This window comes from Ranitomeya variabilis, chromosome 1, assembly GCF_051348905.1.
Source record: "Ranitomeya variabilis isolate aRanVar5 chromosome 1, aRanVar5.hap1, whole genome shotgun sequence".
Taxonomy (NCBI): Eukaryota; Metazoa; Chordata; class Amphibia; order Anura; family Dendrobatidae; genus Ranitomeya; species Ranitomeya variabilis.
The window spans coordinates 985,527,754-985,548,618 of record NC_135232.1 but is presented as its reverse complement, the minus strand read 5'-3'; the positions used below and the strand labels follow the sequence as shown (position 1 = coordinate 985,548,618).

Sequence of the window (20,865 nt, the reverse complement as noted above, 5' to 3'; positions counted from 1 at the left end):
TGAGATACGAAATGGCATTACTGAGATACGAGAGAGAGCATGCTTGAGTTTGCTATTCATTATTATTATTATTATTATTATTATACATTTTTATAGCGCCATTTATTCCATGGCGCTTTACATGTGAAATACGGGGCAAATATAGACAAATACATTAAACATGAGCAAAAAACAAGGCACACGGGTACATAAGAAGGGAGGACCCTGCCCGCGAAGGCTCACAGTCTGCAGGGGATGGGTGATGATACACTAGGAGAGGGTAGAGCTGGTTTTGCGGCGGTTCAGTAGGTTCAGGATCACTGCAGGCTGTAGGCTTGTCAGAAGAGGTGAGTCTTCAGGTTCTCTTTGAAGGTTTCCATGGTAGGCGAGAGTCTGATGTGTTGGGGTAGAGAGTTCAAGAGTATGGGGGAAGCACGGGAGAAGTCTTGGATGCGGTTGTGGGAAGAACCATTTCCATTATTCTTGCTACTCGAGTTGAGTAGATTCAAGCATCCATGACTTAAGTACTGAGCTCTCAAGCATTTTACTGCTCAAGCAACACTAGTACAAATTTGTCTTCAATGAATACAGGCTTTAACCGGAAATTGGAAAATTTGAAAATGAATAATCAGTCCTGGCTAACAAAAAGCAGATTTCTCTGATAAGATATATTACAAAGTTTATTATTTTTATATGTACTATTGATTTATAAAATAAAAATGAAAACACTTGCTCCTTTAACGCCTTCCCTTTGCAGCCGTTTTTCCTTTTTGCACTTTTTTTCCTTCTCCTTCTTCTAAGAGCCATAACTTTTTTATTTTTCTGCCCACATAGATGTATGATAGAAATGTTTGTTTGTTGGACAAGTCGTAGTTTTGAATGACACAATTCATTTTACTATTCATTGTACTTAAAAATCAGGAAAAGAAATCGTAATGTTTTCACAACTGGGAACAAAAATGCAATTCTGCCATTATTTTGTATATTATTTTTATAATACACATTCTGAAGCAATAGTTACTGTGGATCATGATTTTTCAGTTCAGTATGATTACAGTGATGCAAAATTTGTTCAGATTTTTTTATTTAAGTGAAGGAAAAAAATCAGAAATTTTTAAGAAACACATTCTTGTTTTTGTCTCCATATTCTGAAACCCGTACCATTTTAATTTTTTCATCAATTGAGCTGGGTGAGCGATTGTTTTTTACTTGACGAGTTGACAGTTTCCTTGATACCATTTTTGCCTATGTATGATGTTTTGATCTGTGGTATTGCGTTTTTTAGGGAGAAGTAGTGACCACAAAAACACATTTCTGGTGCTTTGATTCTTCTTCTCTTTACTTAGCTTACAAAAACAGGTCAATTCATTTTATATTAGGACAGACTGTAGATACGAAATACGTAAATTTTTTTATGTGTTTCATTTCTTTATTTTAATTGGGGGAAAAGGTTGGTGAAAACCAATCAGCGCCAATTAATCGTATTGATGGGAGCCAGTAAGCACAAGCAGTTGCGTGCATTCCATCAGAGATTGACAGCATAGTTCATCTGACCGTGTCTGTTAGAGGCTTATGCTGACTAGTATAGCTGATATCTGCCTCGTGTGAAGGGAACCCACTTCACACATGATCACCCTTGCAATCACAAACATGTTTGTGATGTTGCATTAAGGAGTTAACATATCTTGTCTCCTACCAATTTTGTTATTTTGTTTATTTCTGTGGGCGATGCTTATACCTGATAATGAGTAAGGTGAGAGTTTTTGAAAATTTAGTTTCCTCTTTTTTCATCATTTGCATATCATTAACATGTCTGTCAATCCTGAGATTTTCATAACTTTATGACTTTTCTTCTTGGTGTTGCAATTTCAGTGCTGAGTAGCGTATAAAATATGACCAACCTGACATATCTTTTAGATACTTTGCTTCCCATAATACATTTTGTCTAGAACTATATTTATAAATATGACTCACAATCAGCATACATTGCCATGTCCCTTCTTGTTACACATGGTTCCAAAGTGATTTTTTTTAAGTTGCAGCTTAGTACATATGATCAACTACTGGAGATTTTAGAAAACTACATGTAGCTGGATTAGTGTCAGATGAGTTTCCAGAAAATTAATTCTTTATATGTCAATGTAACAGTGCAATATGTTTTTTTTTTAATATAGGTTCTATTAAAAAAAGAAAACAGACTTTAATGTCATAAAGCGTTAACGCAGAATGCCTTGTCCTAATCATTGTTTTTCTCTTTCTCATTCCAAGGATGACGTCTGTCCAAGGTTGGAAGGACATGAAGATCAAGGATGTGTTTGGGCATCTGCTGTTTTAGTAAAGGATAAATTCATTTACGCAGCCCAGCCTTTACTAAATAGAGTTATCCTTGTTGATATCCAGGGCCAGAAAGTTGTTCAGGTAATATAAATTTCATTTTTTATTATGTGAATGATATAAATACATATTTATAAGTAGAGATAGGCAAACCCCTGGATGTTCGGGTCCGGCTACTTGAACCGAACAGTTAAAAAAAAGTTTGATTTAGTTTGAATTAAAGTTTGGGCACCTAATTCAGTTGAATTAGGGGCCCAAACATCCAGTTTTTACCACGCTGTCATGTGCATGACAGCATAGCAAACAATAAAGTTTGGGGTCCATACCGAACACCTACTGTTCCACCAGGAAGTCCATGTTCATGGCCCGTGCCTGAACAGTAGGTGCGAACCCCGAACTTTACTGTTTGAGTTCACCCATCTCTGCTTATAAGTCCATTGCTACACACAAGGTGCATGTGTCTACAAATATATCTTATTAGAAATGTATTCCTAAAATAAATCCACTTTACAGTTTTTCGTAGTTTTTAATCTGCTACACTACACCTATGGCCATTTGAATTCGCAATTGAAACAATTGTGGTAAATTAGATTAGGAATTTATGTTAATAGCATAATCTAGAGCAAGGATCAACATACTAGCCTAGGTTCAAAAAGACTGAAAAACTTTTTGCATGAATTTAGTCACTACAAAATTCAATTTCTTTCCATTGTGATTGGTACATTTTGTATTCTAAGATATAATTTTCAAGACCTGAGATCCATCAAGATGGTTGTCCCTAAAAAATGGTAAATCCACTTCTTAAAGCATTTAGATTTCATATTTCTAAAATAAAAAAAAACATTATTTTTGGAAAATTAGCATCTTTTTAACCTTCCTGCAGTTGTTGGTTGCTTTTTACTTGCCAATAGGCTCTGAGTTAGCTATTTATATGTTAAAGGACCACTTAAATAACAACAAACCACTTTAGTGTAGAACAATGAACAGAAGAAAGCAACCAGGGAGAGGATGCCTCTCCATTTCTAAATTTCAATTTACAGTAGTGCAAATTGTCTCTTCAGAGAGGAAACGGACTAGAACTCTAGTGCCACCTATAGGAAGTAGCATTCCTAGGAGTCGATGTCGAACGGATTGCTACTTCCTATAGGCGGTATTACAGTTCTAGTCCTCTTCCTTTCTGAAGAGATAATTTGCATATTTACCAATGGAGCATTGCGGCTTTAAGTCTCCTCATCTTGGCATGCTTAACATGTCACTCTCTGCAAGGAGAAGTTTTACCCCTTGGATACCGGTCAGACGCCTCTCACACAGCCAAACCAGATCTCACACTTTGCACTGATGAGGGGCAGTACTTCAAAACACAATGTCTGCAAAATGAAATTCTGGTTTTGTTTTTTATCCTAAGTCATGTGACAAGGTTTGTTAAAGGGTCGACATTGACTTTTGGGATTGCTAATTCCTATAGGTGGCACTAGAGTTCTAGTTCTCTTCCTCTCTGAAGAGACAATTTACATATTTCCCAGAGGAGCATTGCAGCTTTAAGTCTCCTCATCTTGGCATGCTTAACATGTCACTCTCTGCAAAGAGAAACAATACCCTTGCATTCCAGTCAGATGCCTTTCACCCAGCCAAGCCAGATCTCACATTTTGCACTGATGAGGGGCAGTACCCAAAAACACAGTGTCTTCAAACTGAGATTCTGGATTTGGCTTCTAACCCAAGTCATGTGACAAGGCTTGTTAAAGGATTGACATTGACTTCTAGGATTGCTACTTACTAGAGTTCTACATTCCTTCCTCTCTGAAGAGACAATTTGCATATTTCCCAGAGGAGCATTGCGGCTTAAAGTCTCCTCCTCTCGGCATGCTTAACACGTCACTCTCCACAAGGAGAAACATTACCCCTTCAATATAGTGTATCCTAGTGACACAATATGCAGATGTGATGAAACTGAATATCTGATGTACTCATAGTACAGAATAATGCTGTGTAAAGAGTACAGAAAATAAGAATGCAATGATTTGGAAATCTCTTTTTCCATATTTATTTCACATTTCAACATAAAACACAAATCAGAAGTTAAAAGTAAGACTTTTTTCAATTTTTTGTGAAAAAAGTAACTCATTTAGAAATTGATGGCAAGAATAAATCTCAAAAAAGTTCAGACAGGGTTAATAAAGGACTAGAAAAGTTAATGGTATTAATGAAAATTGAAAAATGGCTGGAGGGATGATTTTGAATTCACATGACTGTGTAAAAAGGATGTTAGAGATGTGAAGTCTCTCAGAAGCAAATGTGGTCAGTGATTCACCAATCAGAGCAGCTGCATCTAAAAATTGTAAATACTTTGACTATCACACCATCTAGAATACATAATGTTATCATAAGATTCAAGGTCTGTAGAAATCTATGTGCTCTAGAGACATGGTCAAAATATGTTGCTCGTGATCTACAGTTCATCAGTCGGCAGCTACATTGAAGGAGGCATGATTCAGTTGTGAAAATCATTAAATGGTCTCAGCAATGCACAATTGCAAGATATTTCTCTTTCCTGCAAAGAACAAGCAATGTATCAACACAATCCTTAAACACTACAGTCTTTTCTGGGCCAAAGCTAATTTAAAATGGACTGAGGCAAAATGAAAAGCTGTTGTGTGGTCAGATGAATCAAAATGTGAAATTCTTTATGGAAACCTTGGAAAACATTGCCCATAGACTCATAAGAAGAGAGACCATGAAGCGTGTTATATCAGCTCACAGTTCAAAAACCTGAATCTCTGATGGTATAGGGTTGCATTAGTGCCTACAGCATGAGCAGTTTACACATCTTGAAAGACATTAAGCAGAGGTTTTAGAACAACATTTTCTCTCATTGAGACAAATGCTATTTCAGGGAAAACCTTACTTATTTCAGCAAATCAATGCTGAACCACATACTTTATCCATCACAACAGCATGGCTTCATGGAAAAAGAGCATGAGGATGAACTTGCCACCTGCAGTCCAGACCTTCCACCAATAGAAAACATTTGGCATATTATAAAAAATCCAGCAAAGACGCTGGACTGTTTTGGAGTGAGAATCCTACAGTAGACAAGTATAGGGTAACATTTCTCACCCAAAACTCCAGAAATTGGTCTCCTCACTTCCCTGACATTTACAGACTGGTGTAAAAAGAAGAAACTATGTTACACAATAGTAGGCAATGCCTTGTGTTAGGGCTAGCGGAACGCTCCAAATAATTAGAGAGATGGTATAAGGTGTGTTCGCAGCCCGGGGTCCACCGTGCAGAGATGGAAACTGCTGCTGAGTGATGACGGACTATATGGTGGTACAATGAGGATACACACATGGGTTAGCTTCACCCTGTATGAAAGAAGCGAACCCTGTTGCATCACAGGGCCGCGGTACCGCACAAAGAGCGCAAGCAAGTAGTCACAGAACTCAATCTCAAGACTCAGGACTAGAGTTCGTCTAGACCACTTGCGCTCGACACCACTAGTGGGTGTTAGAGTATAACTTAAACAATAATTTTTATGCACAAGAGTGCGTGTAGTGCCACTCTGGCAGACGCCACCAACCACCCAGACCTGGGTCAGGAAAGCGCTCTAATAGTGCACGGCGCCGCACTGGCGGTGACAGCAATAGACACTGTATCGTGTGTTAAGTAATGATGGCTCTGTCGGGCGCTAGATAGCAATCATCCTCCTTACATGAGCAGTCATACACAAGGGAAGGGATGATTAATGAGCGACTTTCACACATCAACACACACACGTTTTCAAATATACACTAGCGCATGGCCGAGGGGCCATGCAAACCTTTTATAGCAGCAGAGCTACAAGACCTTCCAGATGGTCCAATAGGAGCCGCAACAGGACCTGAGCATTTGACCTCCGACCTCCAATGAGGGGTCATCCCGTGGGCATGCTCAGTATGGGAAATGCAGGATTTAGTCCCAGAAAGACCTGCTTGCTGCTGATCAGTGCGGCTACAAAGGTAGAGCCTGGAAGGGCAGTAGTAACCAGTAGTCGCACAGTATCAGCCTTAGCCAGACGCTGGGACCGACATCTCCGCTGAGCAGGCTCCACTGCGGCTGGAGAAGAATGGGAGACCGCAGCGGAGATGGTTCAAGATTCCCCCTGTGCAGAGGCGAGAACTCGAAACCTAACATTACCCCTATTCCTAGGGCCCCCCTCCTTGGACCTTGCTACGCTCGAAGGCAGCAATGAGCTGCAGAGCTTGAATGTGCTAAGCAGGCTCCCAGGACCTGTCCTCTGGTCCATAACCCTTCCAATCCACCAAATAAAATTTTTTACCACGTACCACCTTACACCCTAAGATAGTGTTCACCTCATAATCGTCCGTAGACAAACCCAATGTCCCGGCAGATGACTCGGAAAACCGGGACATGTGTACGGGCTTTAAGAGTGGACACATGAAAGGTGTCGGTGATACCTAGGCGTGGAGGAAAGGCCAGACGGTAGACCACAGGGTTAACCTGTTCCAGGACCTTGAAGGGACCCAAGTAGCGAGGTGCAAACTTAGTTGACTCAACTCACAGCCTGATGTCATGGGCAGAGAGCCACACTAAATCGCCAGGAGCAAAGGTCGGAGCGGGGCACCAATGTGCATCGGCAGAGGACCTCATTCTCTCCTTGGAGGCCCGGATGGCATCCTGAATGCGGACCCAAATGTCTCCTGCCTCCACAGCCCAGTCTGCCACCCTGGAGTCAGCGGAAGACACCGGCATAGGCACAGGAACCCGCGGATGCTGACCGTAGTTAAGGAGGAATGGGGTCTGCCCAGTGGAGTCGGCTACGGCGTTGTTCAGCGCAAACTCCACCCACGGTAGCAAGGATGCCCAGTCATCCTGCCTGGCTGAAACAAAATGTCTCAGATATGTGACCAAGGTCTGTTTGGCACTCTCTACTAACCCATTCGTCTCTGGATGGTATGCTGAAGAGAGATTCAACTCGATGCTGAGTAGATGACAAAGCTCTCTCCAGAACCGAGATGCAAACTGGGGACCCCGGTTACTGACAATTTTGTCCGGCATACCATGTAGGCGGAAAATGTGTTTTATAAACAACGCTGCCAAGGCCCGTGCAGAAGGTAGCCATGGAAGCGGCACCAAGTGCACCATTTTAGAAAAATGTTTGGTGATTACCCAAATGATGGTGCAGCCATGGGACTTGGGTAAGCCCACCACAAAGTCCATCTTGACCATCTCCCAGGGCCTGTCTGCCACCGGCAGGGTATAAAGTGACCCAGCTGGCCATTGTCGAGGAGACTTATTCTTGGCACAGGAGACACACGCCCGAATATAGTCTCCGACGTCACTGGCCATATGCGGCATCCAGTACGTCCTCGCCAGAAGCTCAGATGTCCTTTTGGTCCCAAAGTGGACCCCCCACCCTGGACGAGTGAGCCCAAGAGAGAAACTCCGGTCACAAATGAGATGATACAAAGGTCTTGCCCAGAGGCACAGACTCTAGCGAAACCGGAGCCATGGTTCTCAGGCTCTCAGAGGGGACAATAAGCTGAGGCTTCTCTTCCTCCTCCTCAGATGACACAACGGAGCGAGAGAGAGTGTCGGCACGAATGTTCTTCTCCCCGGAGAGAAAATGAAGGGTAAAATGGAACCGGGGGGAAGAACAGGGACCATCTGGCCTGGTGAGAATTTAGCCGCTGGGCTGTCTGTAGGTACACCAAAATTTTGTGGTCTGTGAAAACTTGGAAGGAAAATCGAGCCCTCTCCAGGAGGTGTCTCCACTCTGAGAAAGCCAACTTCATGGCTAGCAACTCCCTGTCCCCGATGGAATAATTCCTCTCCACTGGTGTGGAGGTCTTGGAAAAGAATAAGCAAGGATGCTTCCGACCTTGAGTATCCTTTCGGAAGAGGACTGCTCCAGCACCTACGGATGAGGCATTCACCTCCATAATAAATGGCTTATCAACATCGGGGCAATGAAGAATGGGAGCGCTAGCGAAGTGTGACTTAACAGAGAGAAAGGCCTTGGAGACCTCCTCCGACCACAATTTGGGATTTGCTCCCTTCTTGGTGAGGGCTACCAAGGGAGTTGAGAAGTGGGGAATGAACTGGCAATAGTAATTTATGAACCCCATAAAGCGCTGCACCGCTTTAAGAGAATGGGGTTCCTGCCAGTCCATCACAGCCTGTAGCTTGGCAGGATCCATAGCTAATCCCTGGGCAGAGATGATATAGCCAAGGAAAGGCAAGTACTCCTGCTCAAACACACACTTCTCCAACTTGGCGTAGAGGGAGTTTGCCCAAAAGAGGTCGTCGACTTTGCAAACATCTCTCCGGTGGGAGACAATATCTGGAGAGTAGATGAGAATATCATCCAGATAGACTACGACCGAGGTGGTGAGCATATCCCGGAAGATGAAAGAGATTTTTTAGTATTCAGTACTTCATTTCCCAATTTAGCTGTCTTCTGTGTGAAATGCCACCCTGCTTCACAGATCAAATGTCTGGATTTAATCTTCTTACTAGTATGTCTTACTTTGCTGTAGTTGAACATTTTTAACAGCCGCTGGGGCACTGAGGAGACAGATTCTGGTCACCACACTTCTGAATGCTGACAAAATAAAAGCACGATGCACAAGAAGAGAGGTAAATGTTTCCAGCTCTGCTAGACTCTTGCTCGCTGGCCTGTCTTGTCCCCACCCCCATACTTTTTTATTATTAATAAAGTGATGGAGAATATGAATGTTGAAATGCAGCATGGGAAGGCAGCTTCTAAGGAAGATAAAATACAGCCATTAGTTCTGTGCAGCAGCATGGTACTTTACACAAAAGACAGCCAAATCTGGTAATCAAATTTATTACAAAATGTCTTCATCTTTATTTGGCAATTAATAAAAAATAAAAAATTGTTACTCTTTAGGTGCAATCTCACCCATGACCTACATCCATCTCTTGATCTTTACCTGATGATAGTGTCATCCGACAACACCCTTTTGTTTCCATATAGAGAATATCTGAGGCTTAAAATGTTTCCATTTAACTTAAATTCAGATGCAACCCAATTTTTAGCTTAATCAAGAATGTAGTCTGCACAATATTTTTTCCAGCCAAACAAAAGAATAGTTACTGGATTCATTTTTTAACATTGAAGTTTGTGGCAAGTGGATTATAACTGATAGTCATATTTTATTACATCCATTAATGGATAAGAGATAAGAGCCACTTTTGGAACTCCCATAGACTTTAAACTTCCAAACATTTCTGCATGTCACTGCATAAAAGTGTAGCTATAAGTCATTGCGTGACAGCAAAAGCAGGGGTCTGTGCCTTCTCCATCGCTGCAAACATAATAATAAAAAAGTGGTTTATACACAGTAATAGGAAGTGCTGACCTCCCTACACAGCGATCATGTGATCATATAGTGAGGTAGAAGGAGCTGATGGGTCATAGAAGACCCAGACAGCTCTACTATTCAGCCAGGAGTTTACATTTCCCATGTAACTGAGGATAATATTACAGCCCCAGTTACAAGGGAAATAGGACGAAAATAAAAATATTTAAATGTTTAAATGCCCTCTAAAGGTTTTTCATGACCTTATTGGGGCATGTTGTACAAAAAAATGAAAAATAAATATAACTGGTTAAAAAAATAATGAATAAAAAATGCCGCTGTCAATAAAAATTGTTGCTACTATCCCGCTTAAAAATAAACTCATGCAATACAGTACATAAAAATATTTGTTGCAGAATGTGGTACAAATTTGTATGTGTTTCAGTGGTTTTGTGTGGTCACAAAAAATGAGAAAAACAGACAATATTTTTTCCAATGATATCATCAAAATAAAAGTGAGACAGTGACAGAAAAATGAAACTTCATGTATCACTAAAAAAAGATGCACAAACTATTTGAGTATACAAACAAGAAAAAATGTTACAGCTCTTTAGACCGTAAGTAAAAAAAAAACAAAAAAAGTAACTGTTCAAGAAACGGTATTAATGGCCTGGTCTTGCTCTGGGTAAGAACTTTGCACTAAAAGTGTTAAGAGACACTTCTAGTAAAAATGGATCCATTACATTTACAAATGGAACAAAAATGGATGCAAGTTGCAACCTAAAATGTGCATCTGTTTTTGCTCTTATGATTTTTTAGTACCTTTACAAAAGGATGACAACTAGTCATGAATCGAAAGAGCCATATGTATATGTAAATTGGCTACAGAATATTTAAAATCTTTATCCATTATATAATTTTTGAGAAAAGTAAAAAGTACTAAAACTTCATAACACTTTTTGCCCTTTTCCTGCACATTCAGACTTCATAGTAACTCATTTTTAATAGTTTATGAAGATCTCTAATATTATTTCAGGTACAGCCTTTGAATACTAAAACTGAAGTCATTTGACCTGAAAGGTTAGCTTTGTTTTGCTTACAGCTGCAGCAGAGGTCAGCCAATTACAGATATTTCATTTTGAATGTCAAAAGTCTTTGCTCATCAACTGGGAATTTGGACTATGTTTTAGCAAAATGGAAAGTGATTTTATTCCTGAAGTTATAAGGCAATAGAAATAAATGAACTTATATCAGGTGCATCTGTGCTTCTCAGTGCTTTGAAAATTGCAAAGTCTTGATAATGCCCGTGTTTTATTACAAGTTGTAACAAGATTTCAATGCAGACATCTATCATGTTTCTTTGTGACAGGACTCAGTATTATGCACTATTTGAAAGTGGCTTCTATTGTAAATTTAATATTTTATCGAAGACTCTGCTGTTTACAATTTATTTTTACTATTAGGTTCATGAATTGAGAATGTCTATATCTGTATTTGGTTATTTTATAATTAGACCAGCTCTAATACTCTGTGAATAAGAACAATACTTTCTGTATTTTCTATTTTATGTTGTCGGAATAAAGTATGCGATTGAACTGCACTTGATAATATGTTTCCTTAAACTTCTGGAACATTTCAATTTTGTAAAATGTATAGCCCTATAAATAATGCTTACTTTTTGACTAAAGCTTAGAAATGGCTATAAATGATTTTGAGATTTATTACATCTATTGCATATCACCATGTAATGGAATTTACTAAAAATTGGGAGAAGGCACTTTCATAAAACTCAAGTGTGGCTGTACAATTTTTTTTTATTCCAATTAAGTATAGATGAAATTGGGTGAGGTTCTCCCATAATACTGGGCGCAAGGGACATATATTTGTATTCTATATTGTGGATTACATTTTTTATATGTGAGGTGTCATATCTTATATAATTTCCAGCAAACAATAGACCTTACTGACAATAGAGTTATTAGACTCCACATAGTCATGAAGCGTTAAACTTTGAAAAATACCTTTATTAACATACAAAACACACACAATTAAAAATGGCTCACAATCAGGAATAATAATGACATGACAGAGAACAGCGGAGAAAGAGCTATACCCATCCAGACACAGATCAATCCTGTTACAATGTATACATATCATGCACTTCTCCCACTATAATATAGCAAAAATCCGTTTGTTAAAGTGACAGTGCAAACTAATAACTACAGGGCCACATCACCTGAAGGTGCCAGCGCATACTTATTCATGTCTCCTTCTAGTGACACCAGAAAACTCGTCCCGAAGAAAATGGTTATTCCTCCGTTATATAGGGCAATTGCCCAGCATTAAATGTTCCACTAATCTAAATATATTGTGCTCCTGAGCCCCATAACCACTCAAAGGCCTGGCCAAGTCACCAAAGAATCACCCGCTAATTGCGTGTGCTTCATAGGGCAAAGAATTCACCCAGACACAGGAGGGCCCTGTAGGGCCCCCAGGAGGAAGCAGATGTGAAACGCGCATCGGGGTAACGGAGCTTCAGCATGCCACAAGGCTGGTATATTGGCGGACACATCCAGGTATTATGTATTAGACAAGATATTATACTGATTTTTCTCCACTCTCCACTGTGATTGGTGCGTGGGCCGAATGGAAGGTGCAATAGGGGACGGGCTAGAGCTTTGGCCTGGTTGTTTTTTTCCTGTGTCTGGGTGAATTCTTTGCCCTGTGAAGCACGTGCAATTAGCGGGTGATTCTTTTGAAATAGCAGTTATCTATGGGTACATATGAGTTACAGTATAGGCCCATCTTAGGCTCCATAATATGGTGTTTTAGAATGTCAATATTTATAAACTAAAGGAACTAAAAACATTCTGTTAACTCCTAACTTAAAATTATAAAGGGAAAACTATTTTATATTTTTAGCAACCCGTTTTTTTCTAGTACCTAGTTGGTGAAATAGCACATTTTTCACTGACAAGAAGAAGCACTCAGAAAGCTTCTTTGCATGCATAGTATACATGAATATGCACCAAAAGCACAAAAAAAAAACCAAGAGCCAATAAATACATTACCTTCAATTTTATAATAAATTATGAAAAAGGTGGCCAATACCGCTAATAGACTGGCTGCAGGTGTCATTGTACATTCTATAAAGCAGAACTAGGATAAACAACTGCTCTATTTTCACGGTGAAGAGGAGCAGTAGTTCAGTTGGGATATAGGAAAGGCATGTTGAAACAGCCCTAGAGTGCTCTTATGTGTCATCAGCAATCTCAACTAGTCATTAGTGCATTATCCCGAGAATCTACATCATTAGTTTAAATTAGCTGATCCTAATTAGCCAGCTGGTACCTTCCTTGACAAACAAGACAATGCAGAAATATAGGAAATGTGACACTAGCTCATTAGTATCCTTATATTCCGGCACTCTTTCTGTAATGTGATAATATAGGTTGTTAAGGTATTATTTCCTACGGTAGTTTCAGGAAATAGTGATAGTCTGGTTTTAACAAAATGTGGAAAAATGCTAAAAATTCTCGTGAGTGCATTACTTCCATATTACATTGATTACAGTGAAAAATATTACATGTTGGAATTCGGTACCATCTAGAATTTCAAAAGATTATCTTGTCACAGATTAAAAGAAAAGCTTTTTTTTCTGAAACAGCATCACTTTTGCCAAATGGATGGGTCTGGATTTGCAGCTGATCAAAAAATAAATGGAATAAGGCTAAGATCAAACTTTCAGTGTTTGGTCAGTATCTGTAGAAGTATCATAAAAGTATAATAGAAACACGTGCACCACTTTAGCATTTCCCCCTCTTTCCTAGTTTCTGTTTACAAATACTGATGTAAAATACTGACCAAATACTGAGAGTGTGAGCATGGTCTTAGGCTGAGTTGCCCCATCATTTGCCCTATTATGGCTCTATAACATAATCATGTTTATGTTAACAGTCATTTCAATAAGTAAACAAACTGAGTTGCTAGAATGCATCTAATTTGCTCAATCACTGTCTTTTTTCAGGTACTTGAAGGGAAAAGGCATAGCAGTGTGCAAAAAAACACAATTGATTAATTTTGAGTGAAAATACCCAAATTCAATCAGTGTAACAGGATACTTATGGAATATTATCTAACTCTTAAAGAAAATATAATACTGAAAGTATTTCAGTAAAACCTTATCATATTAAGATAAATTAAAGTAATGGGAAAATACAAATTTACTTAAAACAATGCCATAAATAATGCAGACATTAATATACAGTAAAACAATTTGCAGTGTTCCATACAAATTTGTATAAAAATAAAATAAAATAGTCATATTAAACATAATGTAATAATGCACAGTGGAATACACACATTTTAGATTGCCAGTAAAAATATTGACTGCTAAGAAGTGACAAAATCACAAGTGGTCAACGGTAATCAAAACTTTGAAGAACAATTTTTCCAGATATAGAGTTGCAAAATTGTCTGTCTGATTAAATGAAAGATTTAGCTTCTAGGTGTGAAAACTTTGAAGTGTCCTTCACATGGCTGTACTTGGCTTCACAGAATAAATTCTTAGAGACTAAATTCTTTAAACTAAAATAACGTGAATTGGTTCTAAGACCAAATCTTCCAAATTAAAGATATTTGTTTAGGACGACTGCAACCCAGAAACAATAATAGATATGTCAGTATCTAAATCTGTTTTCTTTCTACAGAATATTTAGCTAATATTTTGAGGCCACATTTTATAACCTGCTGACAATTAGATTTAATAGATAAGTTTATTATACAACATATATATTTATATATATATATATATATATATATATATATATATATATATATATATATACATGACTTGATTTATTTAATTGTTTATTTGTATAATAATTGTTCTTAAATATTTCTAGGCAGTAAACACAGATCCTGTTCCTGTGACATTACATTATGATAAATCACATGACCAAGTCTGGATTCTGAGCTGGGGAAGTATTGAAAAGTCATCTCCAACATTGCAGGTATGGACTTTAGTATGTTAATGACATCCATCCTAATACTTGGTATCTATGTAATATTTACATTATAAGAAAGTAATACATTTTGAGCTAAAGCGATTATTCTATGATATGTATGCTACCATGTCATCCATGATATTCAGTATTCATCTGAGACAGAAAACATGGTTTTTCCAGTACATAATCTGCCTGTCAACTGGTTACACATTAACTATCCCCACTCACGCTTGTCTGGCTGCCATTTTGATTTGCTGACTTTGTGCTTCATAATGGTAACTTCAGTCCATTTTGCTAATGTGAACAACTTCAATTGTAACAAAGAACAAATTACCTTTGCGAAAGTCCACACCCTGTTGTGGAGTTTAAAGATTAAGACTCACAAATCTTTAGACTCTACTCCAAGTAATTAGTGCATAGCTGTATGCTTAGAGAGAGACTCAAGCACTGTTAAGGAGAAAGGGGAGACACAACAGTGGTTTACACAATAAGGTGTGTGTCTCCAACAAGATTGCTCTATGTAAACAATATAATGCATGTGTAAGGATAGCTTATAGTGCTGCAGCATTCCTACCCCTGAAGACACCAATCACGACATGTTTAATGTGTATTATGTCATGCATCTTTGTCTATATTGTGTCATGTGAATTGTGTCATAATTAGAGTTGAGCAAATACAGCTCTGGCAAAAATGAAGAGACCACAACATCAAAACCCTGCCATGAGCAGCTCAATCTCCAGACCTGAACCCCATTACAAACCTCTGGAATGTAATTAAGATGATGGATAGCGAAAAGCCATTAAACAAAGAAGAACTGCTTAAATTTTTGCGGCAGAAGCAGTGTGAAAGACTGGTGGAAAGCATGCCAGGACTCATAAAAGCTGTGATTAAACATCATGGTTATTCCACAAAATATTGATTTCTGAACTCTTCCTGAGTTAAAACATTAGTATTGTTGCTTCCACATGATTATGAACGTTTTCTTTGCATTATTTGAGCTCTGAAAGCTCTGTTTTGTTTTAAATTTTGACCATTTCTCCATTTCAGAACAAAAATAAAAAATTATTGCTTGGAAATTCGGAGACATGTTGTCAGAAGTTTATAGAATAAAAGAACAATTTACATTTTACTGAAAAAATATACCTATAAAGAGAAAAATCAAACAAACTGAACATTTTGCAGTGGTCTCTTAATTTTTGCCAGAGCTGTATGTCCAGAATTAGTCACTGAATCTGAATTTGCCATATTCGTACCATATTGATACACTGTTCATGCCGAATTTATGTTTGATGATTGATTCCACACATATTCAGTCATTTCTACTTCCTTTGAATCTAATAATATTCAGTTGTGTTTGCAGAATATTGCAAATACAATATTCGCCGCCAATCATAATCGAAACCGAAATTTGAAAAATTGACTCATCTCTAGACGTAGTATGGAATGTAAGATAAATAATGTAAGTAATGTACAGTATAGTGTGTATACTTTAGGACATAGTGTATGAAATAGGTAGTGTAGGGATAGATAGTAGATTGCAGCATAAATAATGACATTAGAGTAAGATGTAGTTGATGTTTGTGACTAACCCATACTGGGAGGGGATAAGTGTTAGGGCACTGGCTGCTTCCCGTAGTTAGGGGGTTGGAGTTTGGAGGTTAACATGTGCAGTGCTGCCAAAGGGGTTATTCACCGTATGAGGAGACTTAAGGACAGGGATAGTGAGATCCTAAAGATGATGTGACTAATTAGTCACAGTGGCCTACCTAAGGAGGTATCCATATGATAGGATGCAGAGTCACGAATCCCCGAACTTGCAATGCCAACCAAAATAGACCGAGTTTATGAAACTAGTTGGGATCCCAAGCTGTAGATCCAGGGCACCAGTAGTGGAAGAAATAGAATACAAAACCGCTAAGCGAGTTGAGAGGCTTGCTGATCAGGACTGTGGCATTTATCCTTGGTTTTGGTGACTTAGGATGATTCAATGTGTCTGCAAAGCCCTGGAGTATAACTACAGAGGAAGAATATGGTGTGTGAGAAAATGCTTTATGCCATAGATAAAACAGCCATACACAGCCACTGTGTCAATTTGACCAAAATGGACTGCAATATAAGTTCACTTCTTAGTCTAAACAATCAATCCCAATTCATCAAATGTAGTGCCACAGGATGCTTTTATACTAAAAATAATCCACGGCAAGCAAACTATTCTTGTGACACAGATGTTCCTCATATTAAAGTATGACCCATAATTTGGATAGGTCAGCGATATCAGATGAGTTTGGGTTCTACAGCTGACATCCCACTGATTAGTTGTTTTAAACTCTAATGGCGGCTTGAGATAGACACACTGAAAGTAACTGCTTTGCCCATTTTATTTAATGTGTATTGGCTACTGAGGTATACAGCAAAACAGCTCCTAGTCTCTTGATTTCTAGTAAACTATATATTAATATCATATTTTTTGGGAGCCAATACTCCAGCATCCTTAACAATCACCTCTTATATATTTCCATAGTCAGCAGATTTTAAGGGAACCTGTCAGAAGAATTGTGCTGAGTAACCTACAGACAGTGTCAGGTTGGCGCAGTTCTACTGATTAAAATGTTACCTGGGTTGATGAAATCCATCTTGTGGGGGGGAGTGTTCATGTGGTGCTCTGCTAAGGTATTCATACTGATGGCTTCTGACAGGTTACTGATCCCTCAGTGACCTGCCCCCTATTTTACATACTGCATATTATATATGTTGAAAGCAAAACCCACCTTCAGAAAACAGATGCTGGTGGTGGTGCCTGTGCTGTAGCATGATCACATGTACAATGTGCATTTAATTATTTTATTTGCTGGTATAAATAAATTCAGAAAAAAAATTCTGTCTCAAAATGGCTCTTGCCGCGCCTGCGCAGTAGCATCTATATGTGGTCCGATAGATGCTACTGCTCAGGCACTGGTGGCGGCATCTTGCTAGAGAAAAAATTGTCTCCATAAAAATGGCACCGGTGGCGCCTGCAGAGTAGCATCAGATTGCCAATAGATACTAGTGGTCAGGCGCAGCCGGCACCATTTTGAGACAGATATTATTTTTCTGAATTTATTTATACCAGCAAATAAAATAAATGCACATAGTACATGTGATCATGCTGCAGCACAGGCGCCACCACCACCTGCCTGCTGAAAGTGATTTTTTTTCAATATATATATAATATTCAGTATGTAAAATAGTGGGCTGCTCACAGAGGGAACAGTGACCTGTCATAAGCCTCACAGATGAAGATGTAAGCAGAGCACCACATGAAGACCCCCCACAGGCCAATGTCTGTAAGTTACTCAGCACAATCCTGCTGACAGGTTCCCTTTAAACACATTAAACAGAGCTGCAATGTTCTGATCCGATCAGTATGTAGCAGATGCTGTCAGGGATTACAGAGCAGCCCTTATTCAAGAAGAACAATGAATGAATGAATGAAGGAAGCTATACATAGCAGTACAGTTTGTGATGTATCTGGCTGCTGCCAGAGCTTACAATGGCTGATTGGTGGAGAATAGATGCAAAGTATAGGACCCCCACATATACAATATTTATGACATGTCATTTGGATGAGTTATCAATGTCTTCTGACTAATTGAACCCTTTAAGATTAAAGAAGGCATGGTTAAAAAGTAAGAACAATTAGCATATTATTACTATTAAGACATTTCAACACCAAGAGTTTAATGTAGACAACAACATGATGATGACTAAACTGCTCTTTATAAATCCCAGGACATATGACAACGTTTGGGATACGCAGCACATGAATACTAATAAGGTGGTAATGCATTTCAATCGGTTTATGCTTATTGGTGTGTAAAAATATGGCACTTTTCAGAGATTTGTTTTTTTATGTGAAGGCTGCATAAAAATTGTTGTATGCGCCATTAGATGCTTATATAAAAAGGAGTTATTTCCTAAAAGTACTCTTTTCAGCATTTCTAGAAGTAATCTTTCTCTTAAATAAAGTACACCACACAAAGCATTGCACCCTGCAATAATAATATTTTGAGGAACAAACTGAATATGTCCATATCCTGTACATGTGTTTCTGCTGCTTATGTATAAAAAAAATAGTTAATAATAAGAAAGCTATTACTAAAATAAAAAAAAGTTCTCCCCTATATCCTAAGATACTGCATGATTTGCTTATTTCTAGGAGTCTGACCATGGACTCCCAGCCATCAGCAGTAAAACCCCAGTGATCAGTAAGCTATCCCTTACCTTGTGAACAGGGAATAATGTTTTTTAAAAGGATGGAATAACTATTTAATAGTGATGAGCAAGCACTAAAATACTCTGGTGCTCGTTGCTCATGTCGAGCAAATTGGAATACTCGGGTACTCGACCCGAGCAATGAGTCTATGGAAACGCGTATATTTTTACCGCGATCCCCCCGGGGGTCATTTTAAGGTCTAAAAACATCTGAAAATGATGGAAACACTGCTCAAATGACATGGGAACATCATGGAGATCGCCCCCAGAAGCATTTCTGACTCCAAGGTCACAGCTGTAAGAAATGTTGTCAGAGTTTCACGCCATTTTTACAGGTGCATCAAAAAACATACAAAAACTAAACCAAAATGGATTTTGCTGGGAAATATGTTAAGGCACATCCTTTCCAGGGTAATGACTTGTATATAAGGCAAAATAATTAACCCCCTACCAAAATGTTTCTCCACCACTTGGACTATGTTAACATGCAGCGTTTTTGATGCATTTTTCAACCTTAGTGTTGCTTTCAACCAATACCAATGCATTCACTGTGAAATGTCATGGTAACATTTAACAACCCTAGCTGGCCATGTGGTGTGTGACACATAAGGATACACATCTTGTTTCATTTATGAAGGAGGGACTCTTAAAGTCACAAAGCCTATTTTTAGAGGGGCATCAGGCGACATTAATATTCTTAAAGGGCCATTATTAAACATTGGGTCTCCTATGCTGTTATTGCCTATGCAGTGAGTGGCTGGGCTGCCAAGAATTTCAATGCACCCCAATATCCCTTTCACGAAAGGTACAGGAGGGCCTCCAGAAAAAATGTTGCATTGAATGCAAGGCATGCCCTGCTATCAAGTCATATGCACCCCAATAAGCCTTTGAACCCAGGTACTGAATGGCCACAGGAAAACCCACTTCACATTCTTCAGTTGGTCCTGCCATACTGTTTCCTTATGCATTGAATGCAAGTTCTGCCTTAACCCAAATTTGCACGCACCCCAATCCCCTTTGGAAGAAACATGGAGGGGGGCCTCATAAAAAAACTGTCCCATTACAAAGGAGTGTGTCTCCTTGACTTGTAATGCAAGCAAACATTTCCCCATGGGGGTTACATTTAAAAAAAAATATTTAAGGGGATCATAGACGCCCTTGGCCAAAAATTGAATGGCTATAGCAGCACAGAAAACGTTCACCATGGTGGTGTGGCGGACAATGATGATATGTGGAGGAAGTCATTATTAGAAACTAAGCCCAATGTTAAGGAGCGTGTCTACTAGACTTGTAATGCCCATACACTAAGTGTATGGAATGACAAATATTTCCCCATAGGGGATACATTTGTAAAAAAAATTTAATTGGGATCACAGACACCCTTGCCAAACATTTCAAAATGGGGGGTACTTTTTAAAAAAAAATTATGGACATCATAGGCTTGGCAAAAATTGTACTGCCTGTAGCATCACAAAACTCGTTAATGAGGAGACATTGCTGAAGGCCTCATTAGAAACTAGGCCCAATTTAAAGGAGCAGGTCTCCTAGACTTGTAATTCCCATACACTAAGTGTATGGGCTGACAAACATTTCACCATGGGGGTAAATATTTTAAAAATATACTATGGGCATCATAGACACCCTTGCCAAAAAAATCAAAAAATGACAGTCTTTAGCAGCACAGAAGACGATAAGCCTGGTGATCTAGTGGTGGGGAATGAGGAGACATTGCTGAAGGCCTCATTAAGAACTGGGCCCAATGTAAAGGAGTGTGTCTCCTAGACTTGTAATGCCCATCCACGCAGTGCATGGCCTGACAAAACATTTCCCCATGGGGTTAATTTTTTAAAAAAATATACTATGGACATCATATACACTCTTGCCAAAAAATGACTGTCTGTAGCAGCACAGAAGATGTTAAGCCTCGTGATCTAGTGGTGGAGAATGAGGAGACATCAAGATAAATTATA

General features: G+C 38.8%; 1 protein-coding gene across 2 annotated transcripts in view; it reads left to right on the top strand.

Annotated features, from left to right (window-relative positions):
* The window catches only part of FSTL5 (follistatin like 5), a 1,228,096-nt gene that overhangs the window by 1,142,373 nt on the left and 64,858 nt on the right, over nt 1-20,865 (top strand). For both annotated transcript variants that reach the window (XM_077279443.1, XM_077279444.1), the window contains 2 exons: nt 2,248-2,397; nt 14,543-14,650. In XM_077279443.1, the coding sequence (XP_077135558.1) occupies nt 2,248-2,397; nt 14,543-14,650 (258 nt within the window). The remainder of the gene's footprint in view (nt 1-2,247; nt 2,398-14,542; nt 14,651-20,865) is intronic.